The sequence below is a fragment of the Lepisosteus platostomus genome, chromosome 24, assembly GCF_059453375.1.
Source record: "Lepisosteus platostomus isolate fLepPlt1 chromosome 24, fLepPlt1.hap1, whole genome shotgun sequence".
In the NCBI taxonomy this organism is placed as follows: domain Eukaryota; kingdom Metazoa; phylum Chordata; class Actinopteri; order Semionotiformes; family Lepisosteidae; genus Lepisosteus; species Lepisosteus platostomus.
The window spans coordinates 10,078,022-10,096,984 of NC_142634.1; the positions used below are offsets into that span (position 1 = coordinate 10,078,022).

The 18,963-nt window shown below is 41.7% G+C and overlaps 1 protein-coding gene across 1 annotated transcript; it reads right to left on the reverse strand.

The window, feature by feature from the left end:
* Positions 1-1,235: 1,235 nt before the first annotated feature.
* pik3ip1 (phosphoinositide-3-kinase interacting protein 1) lies at positions 1,236-11,491 on the reverse strand. The gene is made up of 6 exons (XM_088618452.1): positions 11,123-11,491; positions 9,994-10,122; positions 8,757-8,873; positions 6,606-6,782; positions 5,743-5,821; positions 1,236-3,405 (listed from the first exon to the last, which is right to left on the reverse strand). Exons 1-6 carry the CDS (start codon positions 11,187-11,189, stop codon positions 3,198-3,200), a joined length of 777 nt encoding a protein of 258 aa, XP_088474578.1. The 5' UTR covers positions 11,190-11,491; the 3' UTR covers positions 1,236-3,197.
* Positions 11,492-18,963: the final 7,472 nt, after the last annotated feature.

The window sequence follows — 18,963 nt, forward strand, 5'->3', positions numbered from 1 at the left end:
GAGATGTACCTGCTGCAGATCCTTCTGGCACAACCGGAAGCGGGCGTTTTTTATTCCAAAAGGCGGTGAGCATGGAAGTGCAGTAGCAAACTCCCAGGAAAAAAAGGTTGATGCTGACCGTTGTATCACACTTGCACAGCACTGTACACTGCCCAGCTTGTGTTTAAGTGAGAAAGTCTCTATACAATGAAGTAGTTCAGGTGAGGAGCTGTGTCAGCATGCGTAGGCTGCAAAGGAACAAGCAATAGGTTTATTCCATGCTGAAAAGAGAAGAAAGACAACACAATGTTTCGGGTGACTCCGCAGCCGAAACATTGTTTTTTCTTCCTTCTCTTTTCAGCATGGCATATACCTATAACTGGTTCCTTTGTATTGCTATACAATGTCAGAAATGGTGAGAGGAAAGCATCACAGTAAAGCTCAGAAGAAAAGATCACCTCCGTTAAAGCCGACGCAGTGAAACCTCAGTGTCTACCTCCGGAAGAGACCATTCTTCTCCTGAACAGTCCACATTTCATCCTTTTAAAGAAACTAAGGCCATGAGTCCTGCCACAAACAAATCGCGTTTAGGTCATCATCAGAATGCCAAGCTAACAGCTTCAGGAACTCTTCGCTCAGGTTTGTCGTCCTTCTTTTTCTCATACCAGCCCACTCTGATGTTGTTCGTGCTCTCCCGCGTTGAGTGAAAGCCTAGCATTTCCACTTTTCCAGCTAGAGCGGTCATTCCCAATCCTGTTGGTTTTCATTTCAGCCAAGCCGCTGTTACACAATCAAACCCTTCACTGACCTCGTACTAACGAGATTAATTTGTTCTCAGCTCTTGAACGTGAAGCTTAAACCGTTCTATTCTCTAAGTGAAATAAAATTCCAAACTTGTGACTAGAAACAAAATGTAAATATCCCAATTAAGTAGCCTCTTAATTTAAGTCTTAATTAATCTAATTAAAGGGATGGAATGAAAACCAACAGGTAGGTTGGGTCACCAGGACCAGACTGGATCTAGGTATTGCATTGAGCACTAAATTAAAACTCAATTTCAATTAAGTGTGCCTTGAATGTAAGTGTATTGCTGTTTCTCATTTAAATCGTATTCCTGTTTAGGGTAGGGAGGGTTGATTTGTTTCATGTGGCCCAGGACCAAAAATTGTCAGAAATGTCTTAAAATATCTGATCAGGAACGGGAACCAGGACTGAGATGAATGGAAGATTCCTTGAGAAAACAAGTCTGAAGGCAGTTTTTAATTTCTGCACATTTATTTTTTTTTTCTTAGCAGTAAAACACTGCCAAATATACAAATGCAAGTACTGAGGTATATTTTAAACATTAAACAAATAAGTGACAGTATGTACTGTACTAGCAGTACAGTAAAGGTTCAGTTTTTCCAGGACAGAATGAGGGGATAGTTGTAGATAGTTCAAGAAGCTTGCGCTTGTAAGATTCACAAAGAAAAAAAAGTCCTTTTCCTGGTAAATAATAATCTCCACAGAAAACAGTCTGTGGTATAGTCTCTCTTACCGTACATGCCCTACAATAATGTGCAAAAAGAAAATCTTTGGATGATGAATATTAGACAAAGAAAATACACTTCCTGAAGAACATTGGGTTTATAAACAATGGGGGAATAAATCAAGGTATCGCATTTGGAAATTGCATTTAATTTTTATTAATCTAACTTCAGTTATAAAATATCTAGTAATAGTACCCCATGCTGATTGCATACAGCTGTTTCACAGAGCTAGGGTGGGAGATGTAGGTCACTTCAGTTTAAGCTACAGATTTCACTTGACGTGACTTTTTTTTTTTTAAATCTTCCCCCAAACTGTTTGCCCTGAGCTCCCCCATATAATCTTGTCCTTCTAATGTCATGTCATGGTCCAGTGGAACTGAGCATTAACTAAATTACAAAAGGCACAGCCTGGCTTGTTCCATTTTGTGGTGAGTATGGCCTCCCTGACCTCTTTTACTCTGCCCCACAGTTACTCTGTGCAGCCCTGTGGCAGATGGCCACGATTCTGAGCCGCAACGTTTATGTTGCTTTGTCAATTTCTCAAACTTTTCACAAAATGTCAGCTACACCACATCATAATGGACCAGTCCATTCTTCTGTGAACCAACAACCACTGCTTCCTCACTGAAATGACTAGCATAAGTGGAAAGGTGAAGAAGGGCACTTTGTCAAGATACAAATAAAAAGATGGTTGCTCCATGAAACAAATACATCCAGGTATCCAAAAACCTGGAACTATGCACAATGAGAATATAAAATACTGTAATTTCCTGGCTGCACTTGCTGCAGCTTTAAGAGTGTCTGCGGGCTGATTTTTAAATCTTTTTTTTGTTCCATTTTGAATTTAAAAAATCCCACTTTGTCAGAATTCCACCCCCAGAAAGCTAGTTTTTCTTCTCTTGTGCATGCATGTCATTTCCATTTTTATTTTGGAATACAATTATGTGCATTTTTTTTTCTTATCCAAAGTTCAAAAATACAAAAGACTTTTCAGTGGGACTGTCAAACAGCTTATTCTGCAAATGAACAATCAGTCCCCATTTATCTCCTAGACCCCAGCACTGTGTGAGTGCTGCTACAGCCTCTGTTGCGTATTTTGGGACAGGACAGAGATCCGCCCCATTGCTCCTTTGGGGGAGAAGTAACTAAAATGTAACGTGTTAACATCACTTGGAGCACTTACACAAGAAAAACAATTCAGCTTGAACCTGTCTTTTACAAAGTAATACCATTTTGAACAGAACAAAAAGCAATTGTTGTCATTAAAACTGTATGAAACAACACTTTGATCCATTGTCTTTCTTGATTTAAACATTTGCTAAAACAAGAATTATACTTATTCTGCAGCTGAAAATAATCGAAGACCATCACCGTCTTTTACAAAATGTCTTACGTTAAGAATTTCATGCACACTGTTTACTACAGCCCCACTTCTGTAAGCTCCATCCGTGATGATTTCATGTTGAGAAGCCAGTCTGCTCCTTATGCTTTTTGTCTCTCTGTTTTTAAAAAGAGTAGAAAACTGTTCCAACTTCCAAATCATTTACATCAGAACATGTCTTAGTATGGCTTTCAGTCTTTGCCCTCTGAATTCAAGGCCTTAAGACAATGAAAAAAACAAGAAGCCAGGGGCTGCCTTTCTCAGGTGACCCGTGTTCCAAGCTCCCATGCCAGGGTGGAGCTACCGACTCAAGCCCCCGGAGTGCCGGCCTGGCCCATGAGGGGGTCGCTTCCCTCCACAACATCTTCCACCGGGGTCTGGTGTGTGCTGATGACGATGGTGTTCTCGTCTACAATCTCGCAGGTAGGGTTGGAGAAGGCAGATAGTGGGAGGGTTATCCTCTGCATCTCTCTCTCATACACCCGTTGATCATGTTGTTTCTTCAAGTCACGTCCCCTGGAAACATAGAAATAGTTCTCAATGTTTACCTCATATCCTTTAGTCCTCCGATTTGCCCTTCTAAAGCCACACACAGAACAGTAAGGCTTTAATGTTTCCTGCTAAGACTGCAATTTCGTTTAGATTTGCAGTCACCTTGAACGATTTGATTAAATATAACTGCAGTACATTTATTTAATTTTTTGGATTTTTTTTTTCATGGATTGTTTTGGGACAGCAGCATTTTCATCTTGTAATTTCATCACATCTCAAAAGCTAGTCAAGGCCAGGCCTGAGATGGAAGATGTCTGAGAAAAAACAGTTTATACTAACAGTTGGTAGACTAGTAAGTGAAACTCTTCCCTCTCCACCAGAATTTCTTTATCCATGTCCCAGTAAGATGACCCAGGACACTGCCGTAGAAGGAGATGTCCTTCAGGTGAGCCATTGGTCATTAAAGATCTCATGGCACATTTTGAGTGGGAATGTTGTTACATGTGGTACCTTCGATTAATTATATTTTGGAATTGTACAATCCAGCCTACTTAAAAGTTCCCCTTTTATTCAGCTGGTGAAATCTTGCTTTTCCACTTGATTGGCAGTGTAGTGGGGCTACTGGTTCATACTGGCTACCACACATCACTCAGACAGGTGCTGCACTTTAGTGGTTTTTTAAATTAACCTTCTGTATGTAACATGCTTTGGGATCAGTTGAGATGAAAGGTGCTATATAAAGGCAATTAATTATTAAAACATTGACATAACCTGATCAACCTGATGTCGAAGTACTACTGCATCATGACAAAAAAACGTTTCCTCTCCACAAACATTTCAAACTCATAATACAATGCTGTATTCAAAACTGAACTTTAGTGAGTGTAACTATTTAAAACAAATTAACTTTTACTACTTGTGCAAATACAAATCCATTTTGCTAACATACGCATACAGTATCCAGTGTCTAGCCATGTTTATGCTGTTACTAGCCGACACTTGGAATTCAGCTCTTAGCGCAAATGCTTGCCCTGCCCAGAGAAGATCTACTGCATGTGAAACATCCTCGGCAATGTCTGGATCTGAAAGAGGAACAAGCCATTTCCAAAGCACTGCCCTGCCAGGTTTGGATACGTTATGTAATGCTACAACATGAGATCTCCGCAGTGTGCTCTGCAGCCTGCCAGCAGTCCAAGAAAATCAACCTGATATGCCCATTCCTGGAACACTTCAGCTCCCCAGAGCTGTGCTGACAACAAGCACTGCAGAACCTTTTGCTAAAGGCGCACTGTTGCTCTTAAGTCCTGCTTGGAGCTGCTCTGTCATTTATAGAATCTCTGCTGATGCCACAAAACAGGACTGGAGATTAAGAGCTGAACAGCCAGCTTCTTGCAGCAAAGCAGCTTACCCATAAAGGCGTCACACACTGGTGACTGATACCATTGTCTCAAAGACATAAGCCACTTAATCATGTCATTATTTAGAAACACCGATACTTCAAACATAGCCATTAAACAGGTTTTCTATCCAAACTTAGATACCCATTTTTTTTCTAGGGACATCTGGTGCCCAGCGATAGTGATATCTTCTGCATATTCATCATTACTCAGTCAAACAGGCCTGTTTCCATACACAACTGCATATTGTGCCAGGATCCTAAAATCCCAGTTTTTGTAGGCTTTAAAGCTGTTCCCCAGAGTAATAGTGTACCCAATGCAACTCCATTTTAATTTTGAACTAAATACAGTCCCATACTAGCAGGATTACACAATTGACAGCAGATTCCCAGTCTCACAAGCATACCCTTGGATCTATCTCATCAGTGGGCTGATTTCAAAATCTGACTAGGAACCCAATTCACAGGAGACGACGACGCCCAATCAGAAAATGTGCAAAGAAAATGCTGAGGGCCAGGCACCTGGCCGAAGGACAAGGCAGTCTGGACCCCCATGCAAACTGATATCCACCAAGAGGCAGCTGCAAGGTGGAAATGGGCTGGAGGAGAGGTGCGAAAGAATCTGAATGTGAGGAAGAGAGGGGCTCATTGTGAAAGAAGAGCAGCTGAGGTGGAGGGGAATTTGGCCGCCATCATTCCTCCTGATCTTCTATAACCAACTTCATTCACGACTCAAACCGGCAAGGTGAACATTTATGTACTGAAGAGGGTAGCACAAGTCCGATTTACTGCTATTGAAAAACCACCAGCAGAAAATGGACAACCCATTAAAAGCCCCTTAAAAAAAAAAACTTGCATTCAATTTTTTTCCCCCTGATAAGTACTGCTAGGTTCTGATTTGTATGTCCATGGTTATCAAAGGAGTTGACAAAGACAGAGAGGAGAATCAGACGAGGCTAACTAACCTCTTGTACAAATATCCCAGGGTTATTCCGACGCCCAGAATGATGATGACCGCCATCATGAGAATTCCCATCACATAGCCTGGAAGAAAATTCACTGTCAAGACCAGCTCTCGAAACACATCAAACACAGTGAAGTACCACCCTACTAAAACAGGCAATGATTGATAAATTAACTGTTTTTAAATAGTAAATTATACAGATCGACAATCCTTCGTGCACGTTTACTATCAAGCTGTAGAAACGTCTTCTTGATCTGTAATCACTGAATTTATTTCAACACAACTACCACATAGTACAGTGAAAAAAGCAGATTCTAACACAGGAATACTCTGTCTTAAGCGGCTATAATAGCATTTTTGCATTCTTAGGTTCTAGTCAATATGCTTCCGCCTGTAACAGCTCGTGAACATACCACTAATCCACCTTGTGATTCATTTTATGACTATCCAGTGAACCTAAATGCCACTGTCAAGTGGAATTTACTCCAAAAGAGTACACTAGGGAACACCAAAACATGTATGTACGATACATGTGCACCCTGAACAGTTTAATTCAAGAACACATTTCGGTAATGCTAGGAACTTTAAATAAATAAAATTATTTTGTTTCCAATACTTCAGGTACAGCATTAAATGCTCGGCAAATTACGCCCAGGCCTGTGCTGCTTTTTGCAACATACTTGTCATCTTGTTTTAATCCCCCAGATGTGGATTTATGAACAACATTCGCATGTTATTTCCATGCGTGCGTCTCCTCGAGAGAAACCTCCTCCCGACAGGGAGGTTGTCTGCAGGCCCGGAGACACCAGATCTAGGTGCGTTTCGAAGCCTTGCGAGATGTCCGATGTTTTTCCGTATGCTTACCCAGAGTGCCCAGGTCTTTCTTCTGCTTGGGCCCAGACCGCTGGCTTATCCCGATGACCGGCTGTACGGCCGCACCCTCGCTCTGGGACGAGAGCGACTCGGCCGACTCAAAGATCCGCTGCTCACTGGAGGAGGAGGCTCGGAACCCCTCTGTCACTGCTGCTGGAGTGGCCTGATCTGCAAGACACCCAAGCACAAACCTCAGCTTATCCTGCTGTCACCGTCCAACCTCCGCGGCACCATATTCTCTACATGCAAGTTCTCAGGTTTCCTATATTCTCCTTCCAGTTCTTCAGGTCACTAATACACACAGATCTTTTCAATTAAAAGCTGAAACACTTTAATGTTGGGTGCTGCTTTTCTGTCAACCTTACGTTTTTGGAATAGAAATTGTAACCATACCGTTTCGTCTGGAGTTGTAAACTACAGGTTTTGAGTGGAAAAACAACTGCATGCAAATGAGACTGGAATGACTGCAGTACTGCACTGTCAGGGGCAGGAAGTCAATTTAGAGGTTATTAAATACCTCAACATCTGCTCTACTGCTGACAGAAGGGTCTGTTTAGCTCCCTCTCAGAAAAAAGTTGTTTACCCTGCCTGTCTCAGACTGATAAAATGAGATCATCACTCGATGCCAGCCAATGGGACGCTGTCTCTGTGGGAAACGTCAGCCAATAGGGCAGAAAGGGTGTGGTTTCAAATCCTCTGTGGCAGCTGCAGTGCTAGTTATTCATGTTTTGTTTCTTGGGAGCTCTCTGGGTGCACAGAAGCAAAGGCTTTTGTTATTGTCTAATGGGGGTTATCTGCCTAACTCTTCCAAAAGACAAAGACTGCTTTACAAAGGCCTCCCTCAAACTGCACCAACCGGACCCCTGTCAAATACAAAACCAGAGCTCCTGTTTCCAGACCAACTGGCTGAAGAAAGAATCGTTTCCAAACCTGTCGAACTCTGTCTGCACAGACTGAGGATTCGTGTGAGGTTAATGACATCAAATAAAGTTGCAAGCAAATTGCAACAGGGTTTTCTTTTCAGGTTTTTGAGGGTTTGCAAAGTCTCTTGCTCCCACAATGTTCCAACTTATCAGATGGAACCTACCCTGTATTATGAGAATGATTTTAACAAATTATTTTGCTTGCTGTTGTTTAGCTTTCGTTCCCCTATGTCCTATTCCGTCCGATAACTTGCCTCCTTCTCCAAACACAGCCATCAGACACAGGAATAGATTCCTGGAACCTTCTGCTATGATAATAAATACACTGGATGTCAATGACCAAGCTCAGTTTTTTTCTTTGCCTCATCTCCCTTTTGTGAAAGCAGACTCTGTGGTCCTCTGGGTTAAATAAATTAGCGTGCCTCTCATCTTCGATTGCATCGGCCTCACAGACGGAGACGCCAAGCTCCCCAGCATGCACCACTAGAGCAGGTGGCTGCAGCCTTGCTAGCATGACCAGCTGTGAGGATAGACAGATGCCTTTAAGTTGGCGACACCCAGCAGTAACTATGGCAACAAACACCTTTAAAGTCCAGTAAGAGGCCTTTCAATCTGCTGTTTGCCTCATGTTAAAAGCCACGCAGGTGCTGTGTGATACAGTGACAAATGTAGCAATGTTTCCATGACATGTGGAGTTATATCAGAGGTTAGCAAAGGAACCAGAGCATTCATAATAATCCGATTTGAGTCCACCTTGTTGCAAACACTGCACAGTAGTGTTCTGAATTATGGGAACATAAATGATAACAGCATCCCTCTGTAATAATTCCTTACAGCAATGATCTGGACACTCTACTCAAAGCACTTTACACGTAATGGGGATCCCCTCCACCACCACCAATGTGTAGCCCCCACCTGGATGATGTGATGGCAGCCAAAGTGCACCAGTACGTTCACCACACACCAGCTCTCAGTGGGGAAGGGCACAGAGTGATGAAGCCAATTCATAGATGGACATTATAAGGTGGCCATGATTGGTAAAGGCCAGGGAGAAATTTGGCCAGGACACCGGGGTAACACCCCTAGTGTTTTCGGGGAAAATACCCTGGGAGTTTTAATAATCACTGACATTGCCGCAGTATTTCAGGACGTTACTGTATGTTCACAGTTGTGTAAGCCTATAGCCGTTTAATGGAGCTGATTTAAAAAAAAAGGATACCTTTACAGATTTCAAAGGCACAGAGCTGTCGCTTGACTTCACTGCTGTTACTCGTCACATAACACCAAGGCAAGGCAGAGCCATCAGGGTTGCGGCAGTAGCTGTGGTTCCCCACGCCTGAGGAACACAAAAACACGCAAGTGTAAGTACTTTCGCTTTGTTCGAGGTTTGTTTTGCAGCTGCTGGTTCACCATGCCACCACGCCAACAAAATCACCTTCCCTTTTATCAGCTGCTGTTGTTCCCAAATTAGAGAGGGCTCTAAAATGTTTATGCACCACTGACGACTGATAACAGCAAATGAACTGCAAGAGCCACAGAAAATAGATGTTATGAAACCGTTCTGAAATATTGGCAAGAAGAAGGCAAACTGCACCACTTTTAACACTGATCAACAAAACACCTTTTAATCACCAGAGCTCTGAACAACAAAAAGGCTTTCTGTACTTATATAAGCCTATGTCCTAATTATATTGTTTTGTTTTTCTCTTTTGTAAATAGCGATCTTTTCTTCCCAGACAGCCACAACTCTAGCGAGTGTTGCTTTCTCTCTGAAAAGCTTCCCTTGTGTTTCTTTGTTGATGCTCCCGTTTGGTAGTTAATTAGGACATGGTCTGCCAGTGTCTGCTTTCTGGACAGCACATTGAGACAGGGCTCACTGTGAAGAGGGGCTTTGTGCAATAACTACAGACTGACTCTTCTGCACAACCGACCAGTATCTTCACATACGCACGCATTAGAACCTGAACATCCTGAAACCAAAGCTTGCCCTGCACATCGGTCCAAACTGAAGTTTCAAATCGGGGGGCACCCTACAAAGCAGACAATGTTAATGTCCATCATATGTGTTGCAGTGCCGATAATGACAGGATCATGATCAGAAGATTGAAGGCCTTCATATGAGAGCCACAGGGCAAAACAGTAAGTCTTCGCAATGACCTTCAGCAAAACACCAGGGCAGAAAGGCTGTTCTTGCTTGATGCAAGACCACCACACTCTGTCAGACTTCAGTTTTGGTACTGATTACGCATTCAACAGTGGAGAATGTATAAAAAACAGAATTAATCTCAATGGTGAGCATCATACCACACATTTACTGTTCCAGCACATATAATCTTTCCAAGTGGTCACACTGAAACCTTTTTTGTAAAGGCTTACACAATTTGCAAGGATTAGGCAAAGCAAAGATTGGAGTTTCTGCACATCTATGCTACCTTGATGGGTTTGGGCGTTCTTACCTGTTTCTGTGTCGGGATGGGCAGTTATGTTGTAGTCTCTGGTTACAAGTGTCCAGTTTAAACACTGATATCCAGAAGCTGTTGTCTGCTTCTCTCCCCGGTACTCAGTACCATTAGATCGGATACATTCTATGAAGAGAGGGACACAATGTGAAGACAATACCTCAGAGTAAAAGGTTTAGTAAGATATCCCCTTGTTAATGTACATAAAGTCATTAATATCACTCTTTTTTTATAAATGGTGTTTCCCAGTCTTGTTTTAAAGAACTTCTATGCCTTCTGGTTTTTGTTGAAAATGAGCTCCTATTGATTATTAATTAAGCTTATCGGGCCCTTAATTAACTGAATTTGATTTTTAATCATTTTCTACACTAATGCATTGCTTTCAGAAATCCACCCCTTATTCCAAGAAATGTTGAAATGTTGCCAGCAGAACTATTCCAACCTGGTTTAAAATAGCTGCTCTCCTATAGTTTTTGAAACAGCTAAATGGCTACTGATTAACTGTTGGGCTGTACAGACCATTTTCAAAGTTACGCTTTAAAACAGTAAACAGATTGAAGGAATCTGAAAGTTTCTGGCACAAGGGCTGTTGTGGACTTCCACCCCTCTCTAAGCATTCAACAGCTGGAACTAATCTGAATAAAATTAGTCAATTAGTTAAATTAAAGATTCAGTAGGCTTAATTAATCAAGAGTTCAATTGGAACAAAAACGAGATGATACTATGTCCATCACTAAGACCCTGACAAACTGGTGTTCATAACATCGAGATATTCAGAGATAATTTATTAATGCAAAACAAGAAACGTGTAAATTTCATATCGGTAACTGTAGAACACTATTTTTATGCAGTTTTAGTTTTTTTTTTTTAAAATAATAACATCCCTAAAAGTTTTCTTTGTTGAAAAACACGAAACTAAATATGAAATTAAAAAATACATCTAAAAAATTTAAAGGGACGGTATCATCTACAAAAACGGAAATCAACGAGGGCTTTTAAATTAAGCATTGCAACTGCCGACGCATCATCGAAACGATCGCTCTGAGATGCAATGCGATTACCAACCAAAAAAGTTAAGGATAAATCACTGAAGAAACATATAGCACTTTTTCTGGTCTCTACCTACCTTTGATAACTGATGCGCCGTCCACAAACGCGATGTTTAGCAAAAGAAACGGGGCGATGAACAACATTTTGCGTGCCAATAAGAGCAAAATGTACCTGCAAACGAATAAAACAAGCAGTAGAAAGCTTCTAAAAAAATGTGCACGATTTTTTTGTGTGTGTGTGAAGAGCCTGTGCTAAATTGTCCTAACACACTGCTGCTTCTCTTCATGCAGTCCAGCCCTTGTTTCGATGTGCGCTTTTCTTGGTAAACAGCCTCTCTCTGGGTTAAGGAACTCCCTCCCTGCTGCTGCAGAGCTGGGGCTTCAAACTTCAAGGTCCTAAGCACCTACAACTCCACTCGTCTCTCTACTTTCCTCAAATCAATGTGCACAAAGGAACCCGTGTACAGTATATATTAAACTCCCTAGCCTAGCCCTGTACCAACCACTGCCACGTTAGTGTTTTCCTCTTAGCTAGCCCAAAGTCCTAAAAAAGGAGGGGGTTTAGGGACTAGTAAGTATTTGCCACAACCCTTTAGATATAAATTCCACTATACTGTATGTGCGGTGATGTTTTTTATCAATTCAGCTTTGGCCACGAACAACGTTCACGCAACTACAGTAGTTGTTAATAATAAACGCTCTTAAAGTCCACTGAGATATTCCTACACGAATATGGAACTGGCTTTCTTCTGCACTGTGGGTCGACAACATTTGTTATAGACAAATTATTGCAGGTCAATTTTTTATTCCTTCAGGATTTGATTGTCGCAATTAATCACGGTCTCGGCCTTTCGGTTCTCTAGGTCAGAACTGTCATTCTGACAGCAGTTATCATCAGCGCACTTGACTGCACAGACTGCGACTCTCTGAAATACTGACCAAGGGAGAGAGCAGCCAGAGGCAGGTCTGCTACTGGTGTAACGGTGAAGTGTAGGCGTCGAGCATCAGGTCACTGCGTCAATATGCTGACAGATAAAAAGGTAATGGGACGCACAGGCCTGTGGGAGTTAACCATAGCCACATTGACTGCACAATGGGGCGTGAATTACAAGATTAGCAGAGGTGTGCTTTATCTGCAGCCCTGTTTGCACTAGCCTAAAGATTCAGTGAATAATAAACCTCATGTGTGTTTAGCTTTCGCTGGCAGTGCTGGACAGCAGGTCTCTCACTGGAATGTCAGCCTGTTTCACCTGCTGTACTGTATCCCGCTGGTTGAGCAGTGTATCTCATGCTCCATATCCACAATAGTCTGTTATCACACATTCTCTGAAGGCTTGCTGAGGTTGGCCAGCCATGAGTCAGAAGGCTTGCTGAGGTTAGCCCATCGCTGGTTAACAGCACTGTTTTGTTCAATGAGACTATGATGGACCGACATCTAAAAGCTCCTTTGTCACATTGTTGGTCCAAAATACAAAAATCATGACACAGTTATTTACCATTGTTAGTCAAATGATGGCCTGATGGTCACAGACCTGAACCGCAGCTGGGTCAATATTGAGCCACAGTGGATGCTGTGTTCTCTCACTCACTGACTAAAACAGTGATTCAAGAACAGCAGATGAAACCAAGATAGGAAGTGATCTTGTGGCTTCTGATATTCGTGTTAATGTCAGTGAGCATCCGCAGTTACTACTGGGACTGAACCAGTAAAGAACATTCCCATATTGTCTTAATTCCAAGAAACTCTGGAGTCCTGAGCTTTCAGTGCCTTCTAGATGGAACATGAAAGTGTGGGGGATCCATCTTAAACATAACAGGGAATCATGGATCGGCCTGTTGCTACAACACTGAGTGCAAAACAAATATCATGGAAGCACAATGTATCAAACAAAAGTGACAAACAGGGACTCTGTGCAGAGACAAGAAAGATAATACAGGGAGTACAGGTCATGGTACTTGACACTGATCCCTGCATGGATCTGAGGTACAGCCCTTCCACGCACCATATGGGATGAAAATGTTAAATGACCAGATGCCCAACGTAATTAAGATTGGGAAAGCAATTTCTAGTAAAAGGGCTTTCAGAATGTATCATCCTATCTGTGGCTGGGCAGTGTGTTGCTGCCTGCTGTTTATAACCTCCAGAGAAATTAAAAACAAGGCGTGTGCCAACTAGGTTAAAGGGGCACACACAGGAGCACCACACTCGATAAACCGGTTCACCTGTGGAACGGTAAAGACACCTATTCATTTGAAAACAACAACCCACAAAGATATCAGCACAGAAATGAGTAGCTTACATATTGCTTGCAGTTCTGTAACATTTAGTAGTGCTACAGTAAGGAATATTATTCTCAACACCACTAATGTAAAGCCATAACAAATACTTTCATATCTGCCTTCCCTTATGAGGATAACCTTAACCAAAGCCCAGTTCTTGTGTAGAGTTCCCTCCTAAGCCCCACTTGATTTTTCTTAGATTGCAATACAGTTTCATAAACAATTTCTAGGCTTCATTTCCATTTCTTTGAGCAAATGTGCTTATGCAGTTTTTTCCAAGGCCTCACTTGCCAAGGTAGCTGCGTCATGGAATCCATTCCGCACGGATGCGCCCCACTGTCCCATAGTCTTCCGCTGTCTTCAAGTAAGCACCAGAGCAGCTGAGACACTAACCAGAACCCACACTTCTGTATTTCTGTATTTAGCTACCCATCCCCCAAGCATATCCTCCTTGCTCTGAGCTCTGTGTATTCCAGCAGGCTGAGGCCTCTCCCATGTTTTCCTTCGGCAGACAAAGGCTGCATTGCTTCACCACTCAGAGACACAGCTTGGAAAGTCTTTTGTGCCCCAGTGCTCTGACCTTTTAGCCATTTCAGGCCCCTCTTTTGTATATTTGTTTGCCCAGGCACAGAGTAACCGTTGAACATGAAGTGCTTCCAGCGACTGTCTAAATTTCAAGGCATACTGAGCTGCAGTGTTGCAATCGCCCTTTAAAAGAGAGATGTACAGTACAGCCACCTCACTCTTCAACTTTGTGCTCTTACCCATGGGGGATACCACATAGAAATACCTATTGTTTTCAGAAACCTGCCCAGATTTTTTTTTCCTCTTTAGCTCTCCCCTGCTGTGGCAGTCCTATTGGAGCCTTCAATCTGCCCTTTCCGAGCCTTGCTCCAATGAGCATAAGAAAGGTTACAAATGAAAGGTGGCTTTTCGGCCATTCTAGTCCATTTGGTGTCTTGTGGCTAACAGTAGCTGGATCGCATCGATCCATTTCCTGAAAAGCACGGCATGAGCTTCTCCAACATGGCTGGGTAGCTCAGACATTTTGTTTTAAATCGAGATGAGTTTCATTATATACAGGAGCACAAACCGCACACAGAACTGTCACAGCTGTGACTATGACTTTTTTTTCCCAATAAGGCAAAAACCAAGATAGCAAGGGTCTTGTGCTCTGTTCCACGGTCCTCTGTAGTGACTGTTGTCTGTCAGTGACCCGTAATGACAACGGCTGATGGCTTACTGACTGGTAATGCAGAGCAGGCTTTGTTCCACTCTGCTCAAAGAAAGGGTCGCTGCTCATTGCTGTCCTCAGACTGTTAACAGCTGGGCCTTCAAAAGACAACTTCCTTCACCGTTGTGCTTTTTTCTACGGAGTGAGGAGTGACAGCCCACTGTCGGCCAGTCAGTCCATTATATGACTCCATCACGCGTTCTTTTTGGGCCTTCGTGGCTGCTTGGCAAATGGCTGTCAGGCTCCTGCTTTTGCTAAAAGCTCTGGCCTTGTTGCATTCACAAGCTGAGAAAAACAAGAGAACAGGTTTAGTTACTGTAACATTCGCCACAGGAATGAAAGCAACTGTCTGAAGCGCGCTTGAGAAAGCATCTTAATCCAGTCAACTGAACCGACCCCTCAAGCCATTATGTTTTACATATCCAGGCATGTTTTCTTCCTCGTCCTCTGTATCATGTTTCGGTCTGCCTTGTTTTCTTCAGAGACAGAGACAGTTTTGGCTGTTCGCAGTTGGAGAGGCATTATCAGTTGCTGGCAGGATATGGTCAGATAAACTGCACAACAACAAACGAAAGAACTAAAAAGAGTTAAAGAATGACTTAGCAAAAGTTTCTTGTGCTCTCTGTGAGCTCTTACAATTTTATCATTTTGAAGGCTACATGACAAAAGAAAAGGTTGGTTTTGGTTGTTCAAAGGCTACAATTTATCAAGCTGTTTATTTTTCTTCATACTTCCCTTCTGCAGTGAACACAGTTCTCAGGCTTTAGATCTGCTTTTATTTGATATAAATGTCTCTGAGATTATAACAAGGAAAAGATCACAAGGACACAAGGATATGCACACAGAAAAAGTGAAACTGTACAGTAAAACTGAAACTGTACATAGATACCATGTGAAGGATTTTGTGAAAGCCTGTTTTCCAGTAAAGCTTTTTTTTGCCTTGCCTAGGGAAACAGCTCTGATTATCCTTAAATAGGAATTAGATAGATTAGAGAAATTGGCATTATTTACTACACAACGTCCAAAGGCCAATGTAAAATGTAATCAAAATACAGAACTACTCATATTGAAAAACTGCGGTTAAGCAAAGGAAAAAACTTAAGGTTTTCATCACATAGTATTTATAAAAATAGAAGAATTTATTACTCTGGGTGGAAAGTTGAAATAACACCCTCTTTAGTGAATTCTGGGTATCAAAATTAAATTTGGAGCCGGAGCCTATCCTGGCAAGCAATGGGCACAAACAGGGGTACACCCTTGATGGGAGGCCAGTACATCACAGGACAGAAAGACTCAAACACACATACCAGTGCTAATTTCCCAAGAAGCCAATAATCCTGCCAGTATGTAGAAAGAGGAAACCCACACAAACACAGGAAGACCACGCAGATTCCACATAGACAGCAGACCCGGTTCGGAACTGAACCCTGGACCCCACAGGTGCCAGTCAGCAGCACTAACCACTGCACCGGGCCAGCCCCTGCTCCAAACCAGTGCCACTGAAGTCTTCTGAAATAAAAGAATAAAGATTCCCATAGTCCCAGCATGCTCCTGAGCCAAAAACAGCTTGACATAATCTCCTTCAGTGGTCAATATCCACTGGTAAGCCTCAACAATTCCTGCTTAGAAAAGCATAATGGAGAAGGTGACCATGCTTAATGTACAAAACAAGCATGCAAAAAGCATTCATGATTTATGGAGAAACACTACATAAGCATCCTGTTATATTAGTAAATCTAGGTAGTAAAAATGGCCAAACTGGATCTGCAAGCAAGTTTGCAATCCCGCAAAACTCAATAAGGGAATGCTGATTAAAGGTCTGCTTCAGTCTACAGTGTTTATGAGATTTGCAATATAGATTATTATGGGAAGAAACCCCACTGTTTTTAAGCCTGCATTAAAAAAAGTAATAAAATCTACCTTCTAAGATAAAAAAAAACATTAATAAATTGTTTTTTCTTTCCTAGTTTCCGTGTTGTCCTGATTGCTATTCCAGACAGGACTGTGGGATTTATAACCATGTACTGTTAGCTTCAAGCAAGCAGGAGCAGGGCAAATTAGGTTTATGTAACAATCAATCAAATGTCACCTTTAGAACAACAAAGAAGGACAGAGATATTCTAGTGGTTCCTCCAGGATATGGCCAACTGTTAGAATTTCCATTTTCGAGCATCGTAGAGTTTACTAGACAGACTAGCAAGTCAAAACAGGAAATGATACAGTTTCAATCTCAGAGCTCAGAGAACGCAGGCAGTAGGAAGTTGGAAACTGGAGTCAAATGCGATATGTGATCTTGTAAACATTAAGCAATCTTAAATTGGCCGACTCTGTTCAAACACATATACCTCTCTTATTAAAGAGTACTGGGCCTAGAATTTAATGGTGGCCCAGAGATATTCAGAACACAAAATGTATATTTCACAGAAGGTAATGTCAGCAAAGATTTTAAACACAAGATGGAAGGAAACAAGTGTCAACAATTACAAGACTGGAGGTAGCTTTGTTCCTATTTTTACATTTTACAGTACAGGTATGCTTGGGCAGGCTAATGCAAGTCAACAAGACAACTATTTTATTTTTGGTGCTGCAGTATTCATATTTTTTGAAAGACAACAGAGCAAATCTGATGGTTGCAGTGTTTAACACAGCAAACTGTGTCAGAAGACAGGGTCTCAGTCAGGAGTTAGAAGTAAGATCCAACCACAGAACAAAGTAAAAAACATGAAATGTTTAAGTTCAGAGACACAGAGGTAGACACAAAATCATGTAAAAAGACTTGTGTTTCCTGCTTCGAGTTCTCCTTGAGGCAAGTTCAAAAACAAAAAGGTGATTATTACAACCTATGATTATTTTTACCGTAAGATTCCATTGTAGTGTTATAATGTTGCTAGTTTTACACAGTATTACCTATGGCAACTCACACAAAATCATTAAAACAATTAACACTGGCAGGCATGTATGAACTGAATGTTTCCCCCCCCCATCTGATACAGTTTCCTTGTGACTTGGGTACACACTGTTCTCTTTAGAGGAGAGGCCTCGGAGAGGCGCAGGTGTGGGAGACTATGCCTAGAAGATTTCTCTGAAAGCGTGTTCACCATATGTCACATAGCCTTCCTTTCTGGTGAAAATCAACACAAAATTGACAAATAATGCTGTCAGACCACATTTGAGTAGTTTAATTAGGTTTCAAACTTTGACTTTAGTTACTGAGACTGAAACCTAATAAAAATACATTTTTAACACAGGGTAGATGCTGTTGTCACAGAAGTTAAGGCATCTGTTCTAACAAATTTCCATGGATTAAAAATGTCCCTTCCCGTAGGTTTCCTGAAAAACACATTCCTAACTACTCTCCTTCTTGCAGACAGGCGAAACAGAATGGTCTCTGGCAGCCAGGCAAAACTGCACATTAATCAGGCCTTTCCTTGAGACTCGTCAACAGAGCAGAAGCTCAGAACACACCAAGGCCTCTTCGTAAGATCCAGGTGAGCCCTCTGCCCCTCTACTCCTGTGTTAACATGCTCAAGCTGAATAAACCATGCTCCAGACTCCAAATGAATGGAGATATGATTCAACAAAACCACATGGCAGCTTGGTAAAATCCTGTAAACAATGAAGATACACTATATCATGGGCCTTAAACATTCCACAGCAAGGCCTCTCTGTTCCTGACATTTCTGTATCTCTTCACATTACCGTGTGCTTGCTTTGATTTTAGCCATATTTGGTTGAAAGTGCAGTTAAAGGTAGGTAAGAAAATTCAGGTTTTTTGTTTATATCAGCAAAACCGACCATTTTTTTTAAAGGCACAACAAAAGGAAAGAATGTACACAGCAGATTACATCCTGGTTTGGGGGGAAAAAAAAACAGTGCTTGGTTTACATTTAAAACCAATCCCTTAAAACTGCCAAAAGGTTTTATGTTCAAATAAAATGAGATCACTTTTCCTGAAGAAATCACAATTCCAGATGGCCTGATTTAAAATGACAAAGTTTAAAATGATGAGAAAGAACTTTTATATATTTTTAGATCATGCAAAGTACGTTCATAAACTGGGTGGCCACAAAAGTTTCGCTGTTCAGTTTTCATTTTCCAAAAGTTAAAGGCCCAGGGAACAAGAATGGTCTTCAGCATACAGATCTGCTTCTCTAATGCAGCTCTTATAGGCTCTATACCTGATATAGCTGAAAGCACTGCTGTCAAATCAATTCAGAGTGTTACAGATACATTAACAGAATGGACATTTGGAGAAGAGACGAGCCCTCTAATGGAATAGATGAAACCCACTGCGATAGCACTGAAGAGTCACCCTGCATCAGGGCTCTGAAGGCATTACATCACCGTTCCAGTTCTGCGCCACAAAACAGAAACCTCTGGAGAAAATATTAATGCACACAAATG